The 26,324-nt window shown below is 43.0% G+C and overlaps 1 protein-coding gene across 5 annotated transcripts in view; it reads right to left on the reverse strand.

The window, feature by feature from the left end:
• Positions 1-26,324, reverse strand: part of SYT6 (synaptotagmin 6) — a 137,883-nt gene that overhangs the window by 13,773 nt on the left and 97,786 nt on the right. For all 5 annotated transcript variants that reach the window (XM_083617483.1, XM_083617481.1, XM_083617485.1 and 2 more), the window contains exons 4-6: positions 10,060-10,180; positions 2,820-2,991; positions 2,128-2,278 (exon numbers count right to left, since the gene is read on the reverse strand). In XM_083617483.1, the coding sequence (XP_083473609.1) occupies positions 2,128-2,278; positions 2,820-2,991; positions 10,060-10,180 (444 nt within the window). The remainder of the gene's footprint in view (positions 1-2,127; positions 2,279-2,819; positions 2,992-10,059; positions 10,181-26,324) is intronic.

The raw sequence follows: 26,324 nt of genomic DNA on the forward strand, positions 1-26,324 counted from the left end.
TCTCCTACCAAAACAAAACAACAGGGAACAAAACTTATTGGTGGATGCATAGCATACTTGTACTTGGAAGTACTTGTTCTAGGATCACAGCAGCTTCTTGTCCCTGATGGGATTGCTCCACTTCAGATCAACAAATAACAAGGGGAAAGAGAGCGTGTGGGAGGGAGATGAGGAGGAACATTGGTGTGTTCTCTGCTGAATCTTTTTTTTTTAAAAGAGTTAACATTAAATTGATAGTGGCAGAGCTAGTGTATCAACCAAATAGACATCTAGACATTGGCATCCTTATTTGCATCTGTATCTGGCTGTACTTTACGACTACCAAACACAATGACCCCATATCGCAGTAGTCTAGCTGATTACAGGTGAAGTTAGCCAAGTGCCGTGAATTTTCCTCAAGGAGACAGTTTACAGGGGGTTCAGTGTCAATCTGGGATTTCATTGGGTCCTAGATGGATGGTAACCCAGGCTTCATTGCTCTTCCTGTATTCCCTTGCATTGCAGCTAGGAACGTTACTGAGTCATAATTGTGGACTTTTTTGTGCATGCATCCTGCAACTGACTGAGCAACCCCAGATGTCCTATCTATTGAACATTCACCCTAGTTTGCTGACACAAAACTTACATGGAGGTTAGATTGTATCCAGTCTTTACTGAATCTTCATTTTAATATATGCATATAGTTTTACTTCTAACAATGTCTGCTTGCTTTTTATGATTGTTTTAAAAACGTTTTAGCAGCTCTCATTTTTATATGTAAACCACCTTGAGTCCTGTCAGGAAAAAAGGCGGGGTACAAATAAACATTATAATAAACATAATAATTCATTCTGATTTGCTTGCTTGGTGGTTATATGACTTTTTATTAACCAGTTCTTTATGTCACACTTTTCAGTGCATTTCCTCATCACTTTTCAAACCACAAAATGCCAGGGTGGGCTTTTGTGTGTGTGTGTGTGTGTGTGTGTGTGTGTGTGTGTGTTTAAAGCAGATTTGTTGCACTGGTGCTTTAATTTTGCAAAGCTACATTTCCTGGTATGCACCTGAATCCCTCCCACAAAATACTGTCAGTTGGAGGTGTACCTCCTGCTTCCTTTGCTTCTTTCCGCATTTGGGGCAGCACAATTATTGGTTTGCTTTGTTGCTTAATCTGTTGATGGAAGCCTTTGAAGATGGTATGGAAACTGTAGCTGGTGCAGAATTCAGGGGCCAGGTTGCTAACTGGGTCAAGAGATGGTCTGAACACACACCACCACTCCCGGCACAACTGCACTGGGTACTAATCAATTAGGATAGGAGGGTGGTGCCATAAGAAAAGGCCTGCTCAGTGGAATGCTCTCCCCAGAGAGGCATGCCTGGTGCCATCTCTGTCTGTTTTTAGGCACCAAGCAAAACTGTTCTCATTCATCCTGCCTTTGGATCTTAATTTCTATTTATCTTTTAGAAGGTGAGGTTGAATTGGCTCTGTTTTATACACAGTATAGGTGCATTTTAGGTTCCGTTACACTTGCTTTTAATGTTCATTTTGTAAGTCGCTTTGAGTTCACCTTTCTGAAAAAAGTGATTAAGTAATAATAGTAGGGTATTTCTCCTAGAAGCTGGCCACTAGAGCATCGTGTTCTGCAGATGTTACTGTAGATATCATATTAGATTTTGAACAGTTCTGGAGGCTGCAGATGACTTATGTACTTCTGCTTCAGCAAAGATCAGCTCCATTAACTCCTTCCATTTTACTCAGTTCTCTGCTTTATTCCCAGCTTCAAAGTCCATGGAAGTAGGCACGTTTTGTGCATTGCTCTGAAATTAAAAAGGATTAAAGCTGCACATTTGAGCTGGTTAAAATAAATTGGTCTATTAACAAGGTTCTGTGCAAGTTGAAGCCGGGCCAAAATGCTTAAGGACTGCTGCAGGTTTCCAGAGCCAAAACTTGGGTAGGGAGGTGTGCAACAACACAACCATACCAACAGTATCTGTAAACTTAACTCTTACTTTTATAGTATAGCTCCAAAGCCTATCATTGGGTAAGGTGTTCTTCAAAATTCACAAGATACAAGTGCAAGCTTCTCCAAAAATAATTTTGGCCTACAAAACATACATTCAAATGAAGTTATTAAATACTTTACATACCTCCTTGAAGGATTTCTTCACCTCTACTAGTGGGTGCCAGTGTGCAATTGGTTTCCGTGGGTAAGCCAGCATTTCATTCCAGTGGTCTCGGCCTAGTCCCTCAGCATTGTTTGCTACACGGCAAACCCCAATAATCTCATTATGGCCGACTCTGAAAGGGGTAACCACACATGGAACATGTTTTAGACATGCTTTCTTTTGCCACAGTGACACATGTAAACCCGTCCCTCCTGCTTTTTCCACCCTTCTTGCTGAAGCTGCAAATGAGAACAGAATTTTAATACAGCATGCCTCATAGGCAAATCAGACACATGTCTGCAAATGGGCTAAGGACTGTCCCTGGTAAATAGGGAGTGTATGCTGTCATTATCAAGACTGATCTCCATGTGAATCTTCACATGTGATCTTCAAGCATGAAGCTGAGCACGTAATTTATGCTCCTGTCCCCATCACCAATGGACTTCATGACTTCAGAGTCATGCTCTTTCCAGAGCCAATTAAATCCTAGGAACATGCCCTGCTGACCCAAAGGGGAAATACTTGAGAAGCAAAAAGTGCAGCTTGATATTTCTAATAACATGACTTGTCTCTTGCACAACCCAGTCACGTAATCAAGTGAGTCACACCATGGAAACTCAAGAACGAGGAAATGGCTCGAATGGGATTTAAGCATTACAGAGATTCCCTCCTACCGGTCATAATCCATAACAGAGATAAGCAGGCTGACTTGGTCCATGTTCTCTGGAGGGATATCAAAGATTATTGCCTCATTGTAGTTAGGATTAAGTGTGTTTCTTTTAATGGTGGTTTTCTTCTTCTTTAACCTCCTTCCATCACAGAGCAAGGACACCTTGACGTAAGGATCTGGAGAGCAGGAGAAAGGGAAAATGACAGCATTGATGAAAGGCATTTTCTCCTCCTCCCAGTATCCATGGGATCCCTGCTGCTCACATAACCAAATGGGATATGGAACATGTGGAAGCAGGAGTGGAAGAGAAGAAAGTCTCTTGGTTTGCATGCACCTAGGCTCTGGGCAAAAAAATCACATGGGATCATGGATTGCCATCACAATCTCACTCCTTCGTCCACATCTTCAGTAGTATCATGTTTGATCATTCAAACCCAACTATGGTTAGTTAACAATGAAAATTGTGCACAAAATTTCAGATCACAATCCAATCAAATGTGAAATAAGAGGTTATGAAGAAAGAACTTTCAGGTGGTGAATTAACGATTACCTTCTAGATGATCAAAAAATTTTAGAGGAAGCACGAAAGAAGTTGGTGGAGTACTTTTCGAACAATTGTAATAAGGGTACAAAAATGAATGTAGTGTGGGACGCCAGCAAGGCGATGATGAGAGGATTTTTTATACAACAGAACTCAATTAAAAATAAAAGCAGAGAAAAAGGCAAGAAGGAAATCTTAAAACAAATAATGGACAATGAACAAAAATTAATCAAGAAACCAGATAATTTAAAAATAAAACAGACCATAAAAGCTCTGCAAACACAATTTGCGATGATAATAAACAAAGAGGTGGAATGGAATATAAAAAAGCTGCGACAAAGAAACTTCGAGTTTGCAAACAAATCAGGAAAATGGCTGGCGTGGCAAATTAAGAAAAGAAAGAAGCAGAATACAATAAATAAAATCATCATGGAAGGTGAAGAGATAGTCAATCCAAAGGGTATTAGGAAAGGATTCTTGGACTTTTACAGTCATTTATACAATAACAAAGAGAAAAATAATATGAGGAAAACAGAAAGATTCTTAAAAGAAAAAAAGGTGCAGAAGATCCCGACAGAAAAGAAAGAAAGGCTGAACGCCCCTATAGAAATGGAGGAGGTTAAAGAAGTCATAAAAGAGTTGAAAAAAAGGGAAAGCTCCAGGACCAGATGGATTTACAGCAAGTTATTATAAGGAAATGAGACACATCCTGTCTACACCATCGAGAGAAGTTATGAATAATATTCTTAAGGACAGAGAAATGCCGGAGACGTGGAAAGAAGCTTTTATTACACTTATTCCAAAACAAGACTTGGATTTGACTCACGTTAAAAATTATAGGCCTATTTCATTGTTAAATACGGACTATAAAATCTTTGCAAGTATCTTAGCAAAGAGGTTGAAAAAGGTGTTGCAAGAAGTTATAAAGATCAAGCGGGTTTCCTTCCTGGCAGACAGATGAAGGACAATATAAGGAATATAGTCAATCTGCTAGAATATCTGACAGCCAGGAATGAGAAACAAGCAGTGTTAATATTTGTGGATGCAGAAAAGGCCTTTGATAATATATCTTGGGACTTTATGTTAAAAAATTTAGAACACATGGAGGTGGGGAACGAATTTTTTAATGGAATAAAAGCGATATACACTGAACAAAGAGCTAAGCTGATTGTAAACAATATGACTACGGAAGAATTAAAAATATCAAAAGGTACGAGACAAGGATGCCCTCTTTCACCATTGTTATTCATAATGGTTCTGGAGATTTTCCTAAATTCAATAAGGAGAAATGAAGCAATAAAAGGTGTGTCAGTAGGCCATAATGAATATAAAGTAAAAGCCTTTGCTGATGATCTGGTAATAACAGTGGAAGAACCGCCGGAAAGTTCAAAAGTTGTTTTGGAGGAAGTTGAACAATTTGGTCAAGTGGCAGGGTTTATATTGAATAAGAAAAAAACTAAAATGTTAGCAAAAAATATGGATCAAGGTATGATAGAAACAATGCAACAACAAACAGGGATAGAAGTGGTGAAAAAAGTTAAATACCTGGGAATCTGGTTAACCCCCAAGAGTATTGATTTGTTTCAGAATAATTATGTGCCAGTGTGGAAGGGAATAAAGAAAGATCTAGAGGTGTGGGGCCGAATGAAGTTATCCTTTTGGGGGAGAATTTCAACAATTAAGATGAGTGTGCTGCCAAAGATGTTATTCTTATTTCAGACAATTCCAATAATTAAGGGGACAGTGATATTTAAAGAGTGGCAAAGAGCAATTTCAAGATATATCTGGCAGGGTAAGAAGCCAAGAATTATGTATAAGTTACTAACGGATGCGAAAGAAAGAGGCGGCTTCGCCCTGCCAGACTTGAAATTATATTATGAAGCTTCATGTCTCTGCTGGTTGAAAGAATGGATAAAGTTAAAAAATACTGAGTTATTGGACTTAGAAGGTTTTGATAACAGATTTGGGGGGCACGCATATCTATGGTGTGAGAAAAGAAAGATTCATAAAGGTTTCGAAAACCACATCTTTAGAAGATCTCTCATAGAAATATGGGAGAGATATAGAAGTTTATTAGAATCAAGAACTCCCCACTGGCTATCTCCGTTAGAAGTTATGAGTCTTAAGAAAGTCAATATGAGGGGGAACTGGATTACATATAAAGAATTGATTATAAAGGAAGGAGGAAAATGGAAAATGAAATCCTATGAAGAAGTGAAAGAGTATGTGTATGATTGGTTGCATTATTATCAGGTTAATGAAATGTTTAAAAAGGGTTATGAGGAAAAAGAATCAAAATTTCAAATAGAAATAATAAACAATGAAAATAAAATTTCGTCCAAGATGTATAAAATCTTGCTAGAATGGTATACAAAAGATGAGGAAGTTAAATCGGTTATGATACACTGGGCCAGAGATTTGGGTTATAATATACAGTTTAATGATTGGATAAAACTGTGGAATGAAAGTATAAAATTTACGGCATGTACTGCATTAAAGGAAAATGTTATGAAAATGATTTATAGATGGTACATCACACCTGTGAAACTGGCAAAAATATATAAAACATGTAATAAGTGTTGGAAATGTAAAGAAAAAGAAGGAACATTTTATCATATGTGGTGGGATTGTAAGAAGGTGAAGGGCTTCTGGGAAATGATATATAATGAGATGAAAAAGATGTTGAAATATACGTTTGTTAAGAAACCAGAGGCTTTTCTTTTAGGAATTCTTTTAGAAATAAATAGAATGGACTGTAAACTTTTCCAATATGCAGTAACAGCAGCGAGAATATTATTGGCCCAAAGATGGAAACAGGAACAACTGCCGACGCTTGAAGAATGGAGAATGAAACTGATGGAGTATGCTGAACTGGACAAACTAACAGGAAAGATCAGATATATACGAGATCAAAAGTTCATTGAAGACTGGGGAAAATTTTCAGACTATCTGAAATGTGTATGTGATGAGCAAATAACGCTAGTGGGATTTCAAGAAGTTCTGTAAATGATAGAGGACTATTGTATTGATGAAAACTAAGTGTGTGAAGGTTTATAAAATGCAATATAAAATTAGGAAATGCGTATTTAAAAATTTGAATAATGGATGATTGTCAGAGAGGTTGAAGGAAGTCTAAAAGAGAAAATATGTGATAAATTTAGATTGGATACTATAAATGTATGTTGGAAAATTTAAAAAACAAAACAAAAAACAACAACAACGAAGCAAACAAAAAAGTAAAGGAGCCCAAAAAAAGAAAGAAAGAAAAAGAAAATTGTGCACAAAAAAGGGGAGTCAGAACATAACATTACCTTTATGTCATATTTTAAACTAATATCCTATAAACAGCAAGCTCATTTTCTGAGTGTGGACCCACATCGAGACAAAGCAGCACTATCCATGCACAATATTAGGCTTGGGGAAATGTACAGATATTTTGCAGGGGAGAAGAGGGGCTCACCAAAATACCCCAATGAGGGGCCAAGCATGCTCAGTGGCGACAGAATGCTGAGTGGCCATTGGAGGGGATGTGAGGGGAATGGCATAGAATATTTGTGGAAAGGACACAGCTGGTTGGCTGGGTGGAACCTGGAAGCTGAGGACTCCAAACCGCAGCACTTTGCTACAGGTCCAACATGTAACAGTCTAGTGATGAACACTTCCTCAGGTGTGCCAGATTTCTTAATTTGTCAGTTTTAGGGATGTCATAACTATTGCTCCCATGCTTTGCAGCAGGGAAGTATTTACGGAGTGGGGTTGTGTTTTTTTGGTCAAAGTCTTCTTTCTACAAAATTCAATGGAGCTCATTGAATTACATGGAAGACTAGAAAAGTATGGCTTAGAACAAACTTTTTTTTTAAAAAAAAAACTTTTGAGACATTAAATCAGCTGTCAATCCAGAGACCATTGGTGGTATTCAAATAAGTTGTACTCAGAGTAGACCTATTCAAACTGATAGATCTAACAGAGGTGTCCATTAACTTCGGCGGGTCTGCTCTTGAGTAAAACTTAATTAAATACCATGCCATGTATGTATATGTGGGCCTGCTTTTCTGTAGGGAGGTAGTGCTTTTGTAATTATGCAGCTCTCCCACAGATCACTCCTTTTCTAACAGAGTCTTCTGGACCTGTTTCCTGTGCTCATTGATAAATTTGTCCACCAGTCCATTTACTATTCTTTAATATGAGACAGGTGTTCTTCATGCATGAGCATCCCTCCAGCTCTTTGGTTGCACACTTTCCTTGTGCACCGTGTCTGGTAAGTTATATGTCTTTGAACTATTTTCAATAAATGAATTCATGTAAGGGGTTTTAGCAGCTTTTTTGTCAATGGAAACAGAGGGGAAAGAGAAGGGAAAATAAGGCAGCAATACCTCCCTAGCTGCCCTGGAGATTGACTTCGGCAAATTGCTTCTGAGTTTCCAACATAGTTTGAATTCTATGTAGGCTGCTGGAGAAAATCGCTGCGTATTTAGAAGTTCCAGTAACTATATAGGGCATCACTGCTGAGCTACTGAGCTGTTTTCCCTCTGAACCATGGATTTGCAGTGATTCAACCTGCATCAAATGCCATCTGAGCAGAAATGTTTGTCTGCCCAAACAGTCTCTGCTGTTGCTGCTGTAGATTAAAATGTTTGCCAGCAATACTCAAGACACTGATATGTGGAAATCTGGGCCATTAAAAATAGTTGTTATGGCAGAAACTCAACTATCTGCACAATGAAAGTTCTCAAAAAGAATTATATATGTGTGTGTGTTTATATCAGCTCTATCATTTCCCAAACAATCCATGTGGCAAATCTACAGGGAACAGAATTTGTGGAGAAGTTGCAGTGTTAATCCAAAACAGCAAAAAACAAAACAGAACAAAAGAGTCTTGTAGCACTTGAAAGATTAAGCCCATGAAATCTTAGGAATTAGAAGATGTGATTAGTAAACCCAACTGATGCAATCTCAGTTTGGGGTTAGCTGAGCTTCAATCAGATCTGCAATCAGATAAATTGGATTGACCATTGGCTCAGTTTTCCTATTGGTTTGCTCCACAGCTGACTGGGAAAGTGGTGGAGCATATAGAAATACACGGTGCGATCCTGCAAAAATTAGCCACACCTTAATTCTATGGAAATCAGTGTGAAATTATTGTTTTATCCTTTTTGTTGTAATCGTTGCTGTGCTACCAGCATACACAAGGCAGGGCTCTGCCCCGAGGGCTTTCTGGCTAAAATCTGATACTGTGGAAACAACAAGAAATAGGGAGAGAGGTGGAGTGAAGGGGAAGAATAAGATATTTCAGTTACACATCGTTAGGTCTGGTTACAGTAGAGCAGCCATCGCCAACCTGATGCTTTCCCCATGTTTTGGAGTCCCATCAGCCCCATCTTTAAAGCCTGCCTAATGCTCCCTCTTTCTCTACTTAGGTCTTGGATTCTGACCTAGCTCTAGTGATGCAGTCTCAGGCTTGCCAGAGCAACACTGCTTTCAAGAACTTCCTCTGACCTGCTCCAGCCAAATTCTTCAGTGCATCATACTATTGTTTGTGTATGGATGGGAAGGAAATACTTCTGTTTTGTTGATGGCTAGTTTGAATGAATGGTATCCATATAACAAAGAAACTCATTGTCTGATTATTAAAGCAAGACAGTGGCACCATTCATACCTTGGAACTCCCTGCCTATTGACTGTGCTCTTTTCTGTGCCTGCTAAAAGCATTTTTGTTTCGGCAGAATGTTGACCTGTGTTTTAATTTGGTTTTCAGCTTACTGATGATTTTATGGTTTTATGCCTTTTGTAAATTGGGGTGTTAGATGGGGGACACGTTGTGCTCCTTCTAGGGTAGTTTGCCCACCTTTGGTCCCCACCCTGTGCTCAGCTCCACCTGTGGCTCCTAGAGGCTGTCAGCATACAACAGCAGCCACAGCCAGGGAAAGGGCTTCGACTGGCAGGTTGAACCAGGTGAGGGTAGCCAGTAGACTCAAACCCTTGGTGAGTTAGGGACTTTGACTTTCCCTGCATGTGAAGACAGGCTCTGGCAGATTGAGCAGACAGGACCAATAATGCACCCAACAGTCACCAAGGTGGTTACTGCACATACTGTAGAGGGAAAATGACAGGTAAATGGAGCCTGACAACCTGGGAAAGTAGCCCATCTAGGAAAGGGAAAACACTGATCCCAAACCTCTGCTGCCTTGCGGGATATCTTCAGGAGAAGAAAAAACCAAGAAGTGAATCCTAAACAAATCCAGAGAAGAGTCCCTAAGACAGTTGGATGGTGCCTTGTATGGCTCCTTCTGGCAACACCTGCAGCTAAGCTGGTGCCTAATGTATTGCTTTCCTTTCCTTACCACATCAGGGTGGCCGAGATGGGGTGGGTCTTGTCATCTGGGCAGTGCAGGACCTCCATACACACAGCCCAGGCTTGCACCCTAGGGAGGTCACTTTGGTGCTAATTCAGCAAAAAACAATGTGGGAGGCAGCAGTTATGAGTTACTGGTCTCTGCAGCCACTGTGATTCTCCAGCAGTTTCACTTCACCCCCAGAGGTGCACTCCATTGTCACTTGAGACAGATGGAGGCAAACAACAACAACTTTTTGTTACACACTTTGAGGTTTTGTTACACTCTTGTGAAATAAATGAAATAAATGTATCATCCCAGGAGCAAGATCACATATAGAAATTCCTTGCTCTGAGCGAGGGAACACTCACCTGAGTAACCAGTTATGTCCATCGCTTTGAGATTCCTGCATTTAATGACTGTTAAAGTGAGGCGACCTGCAGTTGGCAGATAACAAAGGGAAAACATGATCTCCCCCAGGTCCACACTTTCCTTTAATGAAAGAGAAAACACAGAGCATTAGAAATGGGTAAGAAGTAAACGTAGCCAGGGCCGGCCCATCCATGAGGCAAGCTGAAGTAACCACCTCAGGCTGCAGGATCCACAGCAGCAGCTGATCCTGATGTAGGTCTTTATTTTCCCCTCCCCTTGTTCTGGAAATAGATCCTCACTCACCCCTTATTCCCTAGTGGGGAGGGGAGTTCCATTTTGTGGTTTGCCTCAGGTGCCAAAATGTTGGGCCGGCCCTGAACACAATAATAATAATAATAATTTATTATTTCTACCCTGCCCATCTGGCTAGGTTTCCCCAGCCACTCTGGGCGGCTTCCAACAAAATATTAAAATACAATAGTCTGTTAAACATTAAAAGCTTCCCTAAACAGGGCTGCCTTCAGATGTCTTCTAAAAGTCTGGTAGACCAATATTTTTCTCCTTTGCATTTTCTCTCTATCTTTTCCAGATCCTTTTAACTCCCACCTCCCCCAAGGCAAGGCAAGGCAAGGCAAGGCAAGAGGAAGCAAAGAGCTCATCACTAATACAACTCTGAAAATGGTGACAGGTTGAGAAACTATGCATTAGGCTTCTGTAACTGCGGAAAAAAATGTGGTGTGAATGGAGTGGATGCCAAGTCACTGTTGGCAGACATGTAGTCATAATTTTGACTATATTTAAATCATCTTCTGGAAGTAAGTTCTGATATCTGCAGTGTAGGCTGGATGGCCATCTGTCAGGAATTCTTTAGCTCTGATTCCTGAATTGCAGAGGGTTGGACTAGATGACCCCTGGCCAGATCTGTAGCTAGGTGATTTTGCACCCCTGGCAGAACCGTCCAGATTGCACCCCTTAGCTCTTCTTTCCACCTCTCCTCCAACCCCCCCTCCACCCATTCAATTCCTCACACACTAATCAGTATTTTTATTTATAGACATATTTATGGACATATAAACCGATTTTGTGCACCCCCTTGCCTGCACCCCTGGCGGGGGCCTTCCTCACCACCCCCTAGCTACTAGCCCTACAATTCTATGAATCTTCTCATTAACTTAGAACAACTAACTTAGGTGTTCATCTTAAACTATTCTGAAACAGGAGGAGGAAGAGAAGGGAAGTAGGACCATGCTATAGGCCAGGCATGTCGAAAGTCCATTTCGGGGGCTTTATCTGGCCCACTGGTCGATTTAATCCGGTCCCCAAGACAGTATATGTCCTGGGGTAAAATTGTAAAAAGAGCTCAACAACTTTGGTTGGCCCTTACGCATGTTCACTTCATCAAATCTGGCCCTCTTTGAAAAAAGTTTGGGTACCCCTGCTATAGGCCCTGCTGAAAGACCAGCAACTTTTGTCTCCTCTTCTCCTGGAATGGTCTTTCCATTTCAACTGGCTGGTATAAAAACTTCGTAACTAGTGCCATAGAATTCTCCCCATCATCCCTTCCCATCCCCTTATCTTTTGTGTGATGTCTTTTAAGCCTGAAGGCAGGCTTATCACTAAACTTGGTAAGCCACCTTTTTTTAAGGGGGGGGAGGTTCTTTACTGGGGTAAAAATCCTCCAGATAAATAATTACAGGAGAAAAATAATTGTTCTAAAAAGCAAACAATACTTTATTCATTTTCACGAGATGCACATGTGTTGTAACCGGCATCATCTGATGTGGGGCTTTCAGAGCAGGGGCTGGTCTGTACTGGTGTTGGTAGGGCAGAAAGCAGGAAGGTGAACAGTATGTGGAGTCATAGCAAATGGCGTGTGGAGCCCCTTTCCCTTCTACAGTTCTACAAAAGCAATGCTGAGTCTAAGGGGGAGGAAGCTGACAGGCCGTGCCACCCGCTGCCCTGGTTTTAAAAAGTTGGGTAGGTGGGCACTTGATGGAGGCAGTGCTACATTCGCCCTAATGGACTGGCCTCCAGGGTGCTTTTAGCTCTCCTCTCTACACGCAACAAGGAATGTTTCTTTTAAAATGGGACTAGACATCTGCAGCTTTTACAAACATTTATAAATGATTAAATTAAAAAAAACACACATTTAAACTTCTGCTGCCCAATTAACTGGAGGAGAAACATTTTTGGTCTGTCAAAAAGTTTTAAGAGTGATTTAATTCAATTAAAACACTAAATGATGCAGCCCTATTAAGAAACATTACACAAATAATCTGTTTATAAAAAGGACAGCTCCCAGGGTTCCATCACCGGCTAGGGCAAGGGTGGAGGATATTTTTGGCCCAGCAAGCCAGATCCCAGTGCTATCATCAGCACTGATTTTGGGCAACATCGTGCTGATTTTGGGTGAGATCTTGCCTCAAATAAATTTGAGATCTTGTACCCAATTTCAGGTGAGCTCTCACCCAAAATGGACACAGTCCATTTTGGTGCTTCTCCACCACTGGTGGAGGCAGCAGGGCATCTGTAAGTGTGCTGCCTGCAGGGCTTCTGCCACCTGAAGCAGTGGCCTCACCCTGCCTAATGGCTGGGCCGATTCTGGCTCATGTCCTCTTTGCGGGCTTCATTGACATCTGATTGGCCACTGTGAGAACAGGATGCTAGACTGGATCCAGAAGGCCTCTTCTTCTATGTTCTTATCTCAAAAAAACTGAACTATCATAGAAAATGCAAACTTAAGCCAACAAACCACCCCACCTTGCCGTATCATTGTTGCTCCTTCTACAAGGTGGCACCATGAAATATATGATTAGAGGTATATTTTCCAACCCACAATGGGCAATTTCAGTTCTAAAATAATCTCCTTTGTCCTCTCCTTGCTCACCTATCTATTTACTTGTCACACCTCTAGCAAGTAGGAATGTGCTGTAAAAATGACCTTTGCAGGTGTTCTGGCACCCTCAACCCATCATTGTACCTCTGCTAAACACCAGAGAATGCCTGATGCATGTCAAACGTGGCTTAAAATAACTAGGATTAATTAGGGGGTTTCATCATATCTGCATGTGTGCCCTCGTGGAAGCAGGTCAATATTTAGCCTTTGCTTCCCAAGGAAACCTTTTGCAGATTACTGACAAGGTCAGAATTGCTAAGTGATGAGTGACCTACGTTCACAAACTCTCCCTGAGATGACAGAAACTGGGTTTTGCTGCAACTTCCTGCAAAAGCTACCTGTGTTATACCTTTAAAGAGTACTTTGAAAATGGAACTTTATTCAATGTTTCCACATAAGATATTATGCCTCCTCCTTGAGAGGTGCAGAGGGTGGCAACACAAGAACGGGCCTTCTCTGCAGTGGTTCCCCGTCTGTGGAATGCTCTCTCCAGGGATGTTTGCCTGGCGTCTTCATTACTCACACTTAGGCACCAGGCAAAAATGTTCCTTTTTAACCAGGCCTTTGGTCAATCTGTTTGATATCCTATACCCTTTTAAAATATGGCTCTTTTTTGGGTGGGTGTGGGTGTTACTGGGTTGTTGTTTTTATTTTGATTACATACGTTGTGATCTTTTCTGTGAACTGCCCTGAGACCTCCAGGTATAGGTTGGTATATAAACTCAATAAATGATGATGATGATGATAAAGATGTATTTCAGGAATAAGAAAAGGCATTGGGCATCCCTTTGGAATGCTGAGGAAGAGATCTGGACAAGATTGTGTTCTTCTAAGCTTCCTCTATCTCTAAAAGCTTTCCCATTTTTGTTTTCTTCATAATTGGAATGGGATGGTTCATTGTGCCCTTACAATAGTATGATAGGTTACGCTATGACTGCTGTAGAGAACCATTTAAGTGAGGTCTTCTCTATACCTCTAGGTGGCACCATAGAACTTTTCTCATATGCGCTGTCTCTTTCTCCTGCAAATTCAAGAGTGAGACTGGGACCTCCTGGATGGCTATCTCATGAGATATTAAAGCATCATCTTTACCACCACTATTCCTCATAAAGATTGCTTCACAAACAAGATTTCTCATAAGTCATCGATTCAGAAATTTCAACCAGATGCTACTATCACACCAGCGTGATAAACAAACCTTGAAGATGACCAATCAAGAATAAAATAGCGATTCCATAGACATTTTCCCATCTCCTCTTGGGGGTGAATATTAGGAGCAAATGTCTAGTAAAAGGAACATGGAAACTGATACAGCAGCTTTATTGTCCAGACTCTTCACACTCATCTCATTAACTTCACAACTCCTTAAATGTTTCTGCATGTGTGACTCAAAATTGCCTTTGGCCTAAATGGGTTTTGTAATGCAAATGGACAACCTATGCTGGGGCTAATGTACATTTTATTTCTCTTCTGTGTGCTATACCATATTAACCAGATGCACATGTAACACACAAAATGCAAGAGAGACTCAAAGGCACATCTAACTTCCATGTGTGATAACTTATTGAGAAGAGTGCTGTTTACTGTGCTTGGCTGCCAGAATGAGACGTGTTAGATCTCAGATCTTCCCCACCCCTTGTCTCTAACCTTGGAACCCTTCCCTGGTTTATGGAGGCAAGTTTTGAAAATTCAGGGATAAAGAAAATGGAGCTTTGGACACATTCATTATTTTCAGTCTTCTAAGCATGGTGTTGAAACCAAGTTAGAGTTCCAAAAACACACACTCTATAATGGCAGACCTGAAGCGTTTTGATCATAAAAATTATCCCAAGCAGTAGCCATTGGACTTCATCAACTCTGGGGCTTTGGTTATCCAACTTTTCTGGGATGCAAGAGTGGGTGTATGAATGTGCAGACAAACAACAACAACATTATTTACTTGCATTATGTATGATCATGTTCAGACTGCAATCTGTACTATGTGAATAAGGTAAGAGGCAAAGTTTTCCACAAGCAGCTTAAAATTTCATGAAATACACATAGAAAGGGGAAAGAAAACAGACTGGGGTGATGCATCAGTGGCAGGGAACCCCTGACCTGAACCCTGATTTCTCAGTATTCAGTATTTGCAAAACATTGTGACTGAAATGCAATGACCCTTGTGGTCCCTTCCAAGTCTACAATTCTATGAAATCATTCTCTTTGATAGGAAGTTAAACCTGTCAGTCACAAAAGAGCTCTCCCTCCCCCCCTCTTCCCACCCTTGTGTTTCAATTTTTGCAGACACACTGCACAACTTTTTTTTTTAAAAAAAAACCCTGTATTGCTCCAAATCATTTCAGGGCACTTTGGAGAGGCCCCCCTGTGGCTTGGACAAGCCCCCAAATCTGTGCAAAGTGGTCCAGCTTTGTTCTTGATTTGGGAGACATCGAAATCTGATGCACACCCCTCAGACTGGAGGCTGAAAATTCTAATTTCTTTACAGGATAACTGGATTGCTCTGGTATACAGTATTTGTTAGCGCATACCCAGATGGTTCAAATTTAGGGGACAGAATGTAATAGCTAGGCTTCTCGGTGTGTGCTGCTGGGCAGAGCCATCCACTACAGAATTCCATCAAATCCTGATGAGAAATACTTGAGCTTAATTGGGATGAGCATGTTAAAGGTTCTGTCTAAGAGATAGCATTCCTGAAACGCATCTCATAGCCCAGTGGTGATAGCTGCCAGAGCAGTTCATACCTAATCACTGCTGCAATCAGGCTGTATTATTAATGCCTGGTTATTTCCAGATAACCCTTTGGAAGTGCTGCCAACATGGCATAAGCATAATTTGAGCAACGTTCACCCCTGCCTTCTCCTTCATTTATTGTATGCTACATTTCCTCCCAGAACTAAGGCCAGGAGGGTCTCGACTAATTTAACCAGAGACCTAGGAAAGCATATACCAAGTAGAGAATTGCAAAGGGAGCACACTGCTAGCACTCGCTTTATTTCGATGCCTAGGCCCTAGTCATTTCTATATAGTCTTTTCAAACACTCAGCCAATTAGGAGGTGGTGTTATTTTACCAGCTTTCATATAAATTGCAGTTGCTTTGCCATTCAACTGTGTGACAAACATCTAGCCACTTTAATCCAAACCACTTGCTTGTTATAGGCCATGTGAACATGAAACAGAAGAAGACTGGATTTGGAAGTGGGAGACCAAGATTCATATCTTTGCCCAACCACAAAATTGCATTGGTCTGGTTTGGACATAATGCTGAATGATGGTTTAGTGTTATGTGCATGGATTCATGCGCCTGCACTCCCTGGTGTGGCTGTTAAGATGAAGATTGGAAGCTTTTTGCTTCTGTGTTCAGTTAACCACAGTTTATCAATACATGGGAGCCCTAATCTTAACAATGGTTTTGGGAAATGAGCCAACTTCACAAACCACCATCTGAAGTTGGATTGTTTCCCTAAGCCATAATTAAGAGTAAGCAAAGTTTTTCCAGGTTTTGACACAATGATAAACTGTCATTATATCAAAAATAGAAGTGAAATCTTCCAATTTCCTCCCTGCAGCTGTACCTGATGACAGAGCAGAGCAGATTAACCCAAGGCTTGTTTACATACTGCTAAACTATAGCAGGGGACATGGGTGGCACTGTGGTCTAAACCACAAAGCCTCTCGGGCTTGCTGATTGGGAGGTCAGCGGTTCGAATCCCCGCAATGGGGTGAGCTCCCATTGCTTGGTCCCAGCTCCTGCCAACCTAGCAGTTCGAAAGCACCCCAAAAAGTGCAAGTAGATAAATAGGTACCACTCTGGTGGGAAGGTAAACGGTGTTTCCGTGCGCTGCTCTGGTTTCAGTGTTCCGTTGTGCCAGAAGCAACTTAGTCATGCAGGCCACCTGACCCGGAAAAACTGTCTGCAGCGCGGACAAATGCCGGCTCCCTTGGCCTGTAAAGCGAGATGAGCGCCGCAACACAAGAGTCATTTGCAACTGGACTTAACTGTCAGGTGTCCTTTACCTTTAAACCATAGTTTAGCATTACACCCAAATGCAGCTATAGTGTGGCCTTGGACAAGCCACAGTTTCTCTACTGAACTTACCAAGTTTGTTATGAGGCTGAAATGTCTTTAAGATGTACTATAACCTGTTCTGAGTGGCCCCTGAGATATGGTGGGAAAGAAATCAAAAGATGCCTCAAGTCTTAAAATACCTATTGTAGTTCAGTTTCATTTATGCTGCCCTGGGAGTTACCATATTTTTTGCTCTATAAGACTCACTTTTTCCCTCCTAAAAAGTAAGGGGAAATGTGTGTGCGTCTTATGGAGCAAATGCAGGCTGCGCAGCTATCCCAGAAGCCAGAACAGCAAGAGGGATTGCTGCTTTCGCTGCACAGCGATCCCTCTGGCTGTTCTGGCTTCTGAGATTCAGAATTTTTTTTTTCTTGTTTTCCTCCTCCAAAAACTAGGTGCGTCTTGTGGTCTGGTGCGTCTTATAGAGTGAAAAATACAGTACATATATAGAGGATAATAAGTTTGAGAAGGGGGAGGGGAGAACTATTTAATTTTTCAGTTATAGTAGCATATACAGTACATGCAGGGATTCAAATAGCAAAAATTCAAAAACAGAGTTTTCTGTTGAGTTTCTGAGTTATAATCTATTCAGATGTATTTGTACTATGGGGGTGGGAATCATTCCCCCGATGTTTCCAAATATAGGGAAGCTGAGGTTTAGCTCACAAAGGATGAAATATTGCAAAAATCCATATACAGCAGGAGTACACAGTTCCCATTCATACAAGCATAAGCTGGATGCTGGTTCATTGAAAACAAATTTTGAAAGGGCTGCCTGGGTTTTCAGATCAGTGTATGGAAGTGATGAAACGGCAACATTCAACAATAATTGAGATTTAGTGATAAGCATAGATGGAATTATCACCACATTCCAGAGTTATATGAGCTGGAACCATGCTGCATGAACAGCATATTGCAGATAGCTCACACTTTTCAACACTTGTTATCAATCCACACCTGCATAACACACCTTGCATCAATAGCTTCTGTTTGTCGTTTAAGCCATTGGCTTCCTGTACTATAGAAATTCCAGAATGGCAATCCTGGCCATCACTTGTTAGTATAATTACCTTGGTTTCTTGCTGTTTCTGAAGTACACAAACCTTAATTTCTTATTTTCAGTGGGATCGGGGGCGGAGGGGGGGAGTAAACCCTGCCCAACATAATTCATCATAAGACGTAGTACATGCATATCATTTGGATGGCAATGCTTATTAACTTGGGGGAGGGGGCTGGCCCCCTCAAATATTTAATGGGGTGTGTGCTAATGGACCTTGGCCCCTAGGAGTTGGCTTTTATGAATGGGATGGAAGCATCTGCTTAGAGAGTTTGCATAGTGGCAATAAAGCAATATCCACAGGCCTTTATTTATCTGCACTGATAGCCAATAAACTGGGGTACGTGACACAGAGGGAGGTTCATATGGTAACAAAAAGAAACACATGCTCCACCAGCAGTTCAACGTTTTTGACAAGACTTCTGAAGAACTGCCTATTTGCAGCTTCCAGAAGATAATTCCCTTTTTAAAAACTGTCGCTCCTTTCTAATGATGAGAAGAAAACCGGTTCCAGGACAGTGTTGGAAAGCAGTTTGCTTATTTGGCACCAGCGTTTAATTCTAAGATGAGAAGATCCAGGAATTAGAAGTCTGCTTGGCAGCCACGTCATCTGCCTCTTGAAGACCTTTACTGTAATCTTGAGTCTAGAGGGTCGGGCAGCGGTCATCTCGTGATGCAGGAAGCGAGTTCCACACATGCTCAAGAAACACTTTTTGTTATGATTTCTCCACGTAGCCTGGGATACAGACCCTGGATAGAGACCCTGGCGCTGAGTCCTGGCACCAAGTTCCGTTGGGCATCATTTAGCTGTTTTTACTTGGCATTGGAGGGTAAAAAGAATAGCCCTGCAAAAACATGCAGCCATAGTTTTGCCTGTACAATGTCTTACTGGGGATACCGTATAGGAAAGAAACTTGGCTGACCACAAGGGTCCATGGAGGCAGCCATGTTTCCCACCCCTGCTATATAAGCCAGTTGTGGCATGTGAGATGACCTCTGCACCACCCTCATGGCTGCAGTGGCCAGGTTGGCAGCAGTGGACGGTGGGGGGAAGAAAAGAAAGCCAGACCTTGGAACTCCAGAACTGGCAGGAATTCCAAAGCAAGCCTACATCTGACCCACACATTAGTCCATCAGGTGGCCACTTAGCTGAGACTGCTTTGTGATTCAGATTCTTCAGGGTCCTCCCCTATCCAAAAGGGCTTTCTGTCATAAGTCTCTCTCCCTTCCAATCTCCCCCTTATCATTTGACCTTCACTTATTGCATCTCCTGCAAATAAGTTTGATGTTTGCTTGTTTACAATCAAGTGGTGTATAAATTTTATGAAACAATAAATGAACATGACTCCCCCCAAGTAATTTAGCCAGCAAATGGGACTACTGAGGTCATTTAACAAGCCAGTCCAACTTTTTGGGTGTCTGGTCAATTGGGTCTCTCTCTCTCTCTCTCTCTCTCTCTCTCTCCCTCCCTCCCTCCCTCCCTCCCTCCCCCCCTCCCCCCCATCAACAGACTGGTAGGGTGGGGGATCAAAGCAAAAGAAAACTGCCAGCACAATAAGGGTGGTGTAATCCATACAGGCAACTCCCCATTTACACAGGGGTTGCATTCCAAGGCTCTGCACAGGTCAGTAGGACCTGTGCAAGCCTGCCCTCGTGGTGCCAAAAACCATGTGCGCAACAGCGGACGTATACATGCTAGTCACGTGTAAATGGGGAGTTGCCTGTGCTTCTCTCCTGTCTCTTTCACTTTCAATAGCCCCTGTAACAGGGAAGATAAAAACTGGGGGAGGGGGAATGTGATGGAGTGGTTGGAACCCTGAATGGAAGCACTGCACACTGCAACATTTTGATGCAGGGTCTCACTTGTTTATGGCAGTATTTTTACTTCTAGGGTGAAGAGCGCATGTAATGTCTGCTGGAGTGCAAGAATAATGTGAGCAGCCTTGGGGCACCATGGAGCTTGACTTGGCTGTGGAAGGAGTACAATTTGCTGTTCCACGACAGGCATGAGAATGTCTTGCTATGGTGAGTGTCTCTCTACAGCCAGGGCACTAATGAAGAAGATATGTTCATCTGTATGCAGCCTCAGCTACTGGTTAACAGAGCTGCCTCTACTGCTCAGGAGAAGTGTGCTGAAGAATGAAGACCCTTTTTGCTCTCGAGACTCAGCTACAGCATATAAGGAACACAGCATTACCAGAGGAAAAGCTGAACTAGGATATGAATTGTAGCAGATATGGGCCTGACCTAGCCAAGGTTAATTGCTTTGAAGTCACCCTGATACAAACAGGAAAGAGAGCTAAGCATGTGCTTAACTCTCAAAGCAAAATTTTATAACCTGATCATGGACAATCAGAAGTCTAGTGAAGCCCAATTGGAATTCCTTTCAACTTGAAAATGTCAACCTTAGAAATTATTAACTCAGGTTAGATCCTGCCCCTTATTACCCTTATCATGAAAAAGAATAGGAAACACTGCTGACCTAAGTTCAGTGCAGTTCATTTCAGAACAATTCCCAGAGTCATCATGCATCAAAAATACATAGTTAAATCTCTCCTGTATGGATTTCTCTGTATGTGGGTTGCCACTTGGAGTCTTCTATTATTTAGACCAATGATTTTCAATCTTCCTACCGCCAAGGAACCATTTCCACATTGTTTATTCTTATAGTAGCTATGCCTCTGGAACCATGTGGTGGCAGGGAAGCAGTTTTTGGTGGTTGCAGTTGGACAGCAGCACATTGGGAAGGGCAAGTGATTGCATCAGCTCTGAAAATCTGGTTCTGCTTTTCACTGAAAGAATAGGCCAACAGGATTGTTGATGGGCTGAGGTTTTTTTAATACACACACACACACACACACACACACACACACACACACAAAATTCCATATACTGTGTCATTTGGCCTTGAAGAACTCTTGTATTACAGCAAATTGGATGTGCACATGCATTCTAGGGTGCACAATGCAGTGGTTCCATATGATATAAGGACACACTCTAGAGTACATACAGCACTGTCCTGCAGCTGCAGATTGAAGGAGAACCTCAGTAGTGATGAGCATTGATCAAGAGTACAGTGGTACCTCTAGATGCAAACGGGATCTGTTCCGGAGCCCCATTTGCATCTAGAAGCAAACGTAATTAGCGGCGGCACGTCTGCGCACGCGCACGTCGCTTTTTGCTGCTTCTGTGCATGCACGTGACGTCATTTTGAGCATCTGCGCATGCGCAAGCAGTGAAACCTGGAAGTAACGCGCTCCGTTACTTCCGGGTTGCCGCGGAGCGCAACTCGAATGCGCTCATCCCGAAGCACATTCAACCCGAGGTATGACTGTACATTATTGATCCTGTCCTTGAGGAACCCCTGAAAAGCTTCCAAGGAACATAAGAACATAGGAAGAGCCTGCTGGATTAGGCCAACGGCCCATCTAGTCCAGCATCCTGTTCTCACAGTGGCCAACCAGATTCCTGTGGGAAACCGACAAAAGCAGGATTCGCGAACGAGATGACTTTCCTCTCCTGTAGTTTCCATCAACTGGTATTTGCAGCCCCAGATGTCCCAGGGATATAGTTTGAAAGTTACTGATTTAAACAGTTGCCTCTGAGTGGTTTTTGTATGTTTGTTAGGAACACAAGAGGAATCCTGCTGGATCAGAGGAAAGGAGTATCTATTCCAGCATTCTGCTCTCAGAGTGGCCATCCAGGTGCCTATTGGAAGTCCACAAACAGGATATGAGTGAAATAACATTTTTTGTGAGAAAAAAAATGGTGGCTATTTTAAATGAACGAATGTACAGGAATGGAACATCCAGGATTCTGCATGTGGAGAGAGAAAGGGCAAATCACATAAGTCTAACTCTTGACAGTGTCAAGACTGCATCCCAGCCAAGGAATGCACACAGCAGGGAGTCAACTCTTTATTGTCAAAGAGAACACAGCTCTGGAGAACTACGCAAACCAATCTAGTGTCTAGGCAGCTGTTCCCAGGTCTGTGTTCTATGGAGCAGCTGCAGCAACTGGGAGACAACCCTCCCTCCACCAGTTTATGTACCTTCCCTCAATGAGCTGCGCATGTAGCCAGAGTCTAGGCTTGCATGGAAGCTGCTTCTGCTCTTCCTGCTTCAGTTCTATGTTCTGGGACACAGTGGTGCAGGGGAGGGTGGGGAAACAATTGAACTTTCAGTTGGCTCCAAAATTGGGACAAAGGCAGCACTGAAGCCCTTGGACCAACTCTCTCACTCTGTCTTCACACACACACACTTTCCCCTTTGAAATCTGCCTGTAAACATGCTATGACAGACTTAACTTCATACCCCACATGTAGACCAGATTTTAATGGCTCCATCCATTCCTTTCTGTAAGTAGACATTTATAGGCCTGAGGGTGCAATGGCTGCATAGTTTAAACCAGAGTAGTGCAATATATGCTGCAAATGCAATCATAGCCAAAGTAGGCAGGATTAATACATGCAGCAAATATCCTTGTTTTGCTTCTAATAAACCTGCTCAGTGTAGAAAAAGGACCTGTGTTTATAAGGCAGCTGGCTGCAAATCGAGCTGTTGGGAGCTGTTGCCAAACCTGTGTTATTTGCAGCTCCACCAGATAAATCTCTTTGCCGTTTCCCTAAGAATAATAATTGAGAAAACAGGCTAAGAAGAGGACTGCTGTGAGTAATATTCCTTCTCAGTGACCATCTGGCTCCCAGGGGCTTTCAAATTGGTATTAAGAAGAATTGCAGAAACCTGGACAAGATTTATACATGAACTTTTAAAGAAACGTGATCAGTAAATCACAGAATTATCAGAATGCCCTTTAAAGGCCCGTAGGGGCAAATCCCACACTCACCCAGACCCATTCCCAAATGGGCAAGTGTCATCCATTTTCCCCCTCACAAGACTAGTCAGCACAGGAAGTTACTCCTTACTTTTTCACCGTTTCTCTCGTCAGGCCTCTTGTTTGTCTCCAGCTTTTAGAAGCACATAATACTGCCCACCTCAAAAGATTGTGGAGAGTGATTGGCTACTCTTTGCAGAATGCTTTGAAATGCTATAAAATATGTGTGAAATGGTGAGGCATTTGGGAATCTCTAACAGAAAGTTATGATTAAATGTTTTGCAGGGTTGGATTCTATTCAGTTTTCCTGAAATGGGCCTGCGTCATTTGTTGCAGTTTCTTCAAGCAGAGGTGGGAAATCTTTTTCAGCCCAAGGACTGCATTCCGTTCTGGGTAACCTTCTGGGGGGGTCACATGTCAGTGGTGGCAGGGCCAAGGGCTAAGCAATGAATATCAATTTTCCATTTACACAGTAGGCTAGTTTCTGCACATATTTGCAGGCAAGTAAGAAGCGGGTGGCGCTGTGGGTTAAACCACAGAGCCTAGGGCTTGCCGATCAGAAGGTCGGCGGTTTGAATCCCCGTGACGGGGTGAGCTCCCGTTGCTCGGTCCCTGCTCCTGCCAACCTAGCAGTAGGTACCGCTCTGGCGGGAAGGTAAACAGCATTTCCGTGTGCTGCTCTGGTTTGCCAGAAGTGGCTTAGTCATGCTGGCCACATGACCCGGAAGCTGTACGCCAGCTCCCTCAGCCAGTAAAGCGAGATGAGCACCGCAACCCCAGAGACGTCCGTGACTGGACCTTACGGTCAGGGGTCCCTTTACCTTTACCTTTAAGAAGCAAGTAAGAAGAATCCCCACAACGGGGTGACCTCCCGTTGCTCGGTCACAGCTCCTGCCAACCTAGCAGTTCGAAAGCACGCTGTCAGGGGCTCGGGAGCAGGAGCACAGGGGAGAGAGGAAATGGAGAGCGAAGGGGAAGAATCCGAGGGTAGCGTAGGGGAGTATGACAGTGACCCGAGAGATTCCATGAGCTTCTCCAGCGAATCAGAAGATTCCCAGAAGGGGGCGCCGATGGTCAGGGCAAGGGGGGTCCCAGGGGGGACGCACCAGAAACAAGGAGCCAGCGGGGAACCCCAAAGCAGCAGCGGGGGATCAGGACCAGTTTCCCCACCAGAGCGTAGTGGGGGGGAAGAGTCACATGTGTCAGGACCAGCGTCTCCTCCAGCGGGGAGAGAAGATGAGTCAGGGCTGACCACACCTCCATCGGAGAGTGGGGGAACGGAGGGAAGGTCAGTTGCAGCTAGCCTCCCCGAAGGGGGAAGCAGTGACAGCAGCAGTGAAACGGTCAGGAGGAAAGTTGCTGGCTGGGCGCGCGCGCCAAGTTCAAATGTACAGGCGCGAGGGACAGCAGGAGACCCGGATTGGGAACCAGCTCCTAAAGCCCGCCGGAGGGAGGGGGAAGGCTCAGGGGATTCAGCGTCAGAAGAGTCTAGAAAGGGCGAGACCCCGACGGACAGGCGGAACCAGAGGCGGAAAGAGCAGAGGAAGAGGTGGAGTAAGGCTAGAGTCTTAAACTGGTGTCTGGGGGGAGGAGACTCAGACGGAGCTTCAGCGGTCTGAAGTTTGAGACGTAGAGCTGCACGCTGCGGCTCTGGAAGTGAAACTGAACTTCAATAAAGACTTCCGTACTTAACAACTAAGCGGCGTTGGTCCTTTGTGAGCTGGGACCTCGGGCAGCTCTGACACACGCCAAAAAGTGCAAGTAGATAAATAGGTACCGCTCCAGTTCTGGTTCACCAGAAGCGGATTAGTCATGACCCGGAAGCTGTCTGTGGACAAATGCCGGCTCCCTCAGCCTATAGAGCAAGATGAGCGTGCAACCCCAGAGTTGTCTGCGACTGGACCTAACAGTCAGGGGTACCTTTACCTTTACCTTTAAGAAGCATTTTCAGCCAGGCGAAAACACTTGAGGTGTCAGTGTGCGCAAAGTAGAGCTGGTGAAGGATGCAATTACGGGAGAAGGTGTATGGCCTTGAGAGAATCTTGAGGACCAGACAGAGATGCCTAGAGGGTCACATTTGGTCCACTGACTCAATGTTTACCTTGACAGCCAGGTCCTTTAGACTGCCTGGCATGAGATGTCTCTAGGGAGGGAATACCTGGGGCACTTGGAGAGCTGGAGTGGTCCAATAGGTAGAGAATTGAACTTAATTTGTGTTATGGCCACTAATCAGAACTCCATGGAGGCAAAGTGCTTTGGCAACTGCAGCTCTACAGAAGAGATGGATACATACCCTGGTCCATCCCATGTGGACCCCCTTCCTAGAGCCTAAGGCAGAGCTTTCCAAACTGTGTGTAGTGACATGTTAGTGTGTCGGCTGCAGTGTGTAGGTGTGTCACATGGACACTCCCTGAGCTCTTCCTGGGGCTGGAAAGGAGCTAGCTTAAACTCCAGTTTGCTAGTAAAACTGAATTACTGTATCGCGAAATGATGCACGTCTAAAAAGTGTGCCGCCAACGTGAAAAGTTTGAAAAGCTTTGGCCCAAGGAGACACCTCTGCTGCCAGAATCTGATAATCTTGAGAACCCTGAGGAGAGATCCTCACAGTTGAAACCCATTACTTTGAAGGAGTCAACAGCTGCAGAAGGAGTCATTGGCCTTCTGGAGGTGGGGATTCTAGTCAATAGCTACATAGCCCTGCTATAAAATTCAGTCATTGCTCCTTGCTGAGACAACTTGGATGTTTAGCTCATATTTGGAGCACTATCCATGGTGCTGAACATGCACCTTGATCTCCAGGGTGCCAACTTTTGGATTGCCCTGCCTTACCACCTTGCTGCACTGCCTGTTTGTGGAACAAGGAACAATTGACCACCCATTGCTTCGACTATCGCCCCATAGATCTCCGTGGATCCTGATATTCTGGAAGACCTTGTGTCAAGCCCCACCCTTGCAATTAATCCATTCTGCAGCATTGGGGAAATCATTAGGACTGTGCAGATGTTATTTCTGAAGAGACTGAATATACAGACATAGAAACATAAGAGACTGCCTTATACAGAGTCAGACCATCAGTTCATCTAGCTCAGTACAATTCCACACTGACTTGGGAAGGGCTGTTGCATGCAGAAGGTCCTGGGTTCAATCCCTAACAAGCTAGAAGTAGTTTATGAAATGAACATATAACACCACTCTTTCTGAACCTTTTGGCAACCGTGACCTGCTATATCTAGCAAGTACCTAAACACTCCAAAATCAATGTTAAGTTGCACTCTATTATATATATATTTCCATGCTGCTAAGCAATTAAGAAAACATCCTTCTATAATAGTTGATGATCTCTGATTTTACATTTTGATGTGGTTTTTAATGTACTGTATATATGTATGGATGTTGTAAACTTCTTTAACC

This window comes from Podarcis filfolensis, assembly GCF_964270895.1.
Source record: "Podarcis filfolensis genome assembly, chromosome: 6".
Taxonomy (NCBI): domain Eukaryota; kingdom Metazoa; phylum Chordata; class Lepidosauria; order Squamata; family Lacertidae; genus Podarcis; species Podarcis filfolensis.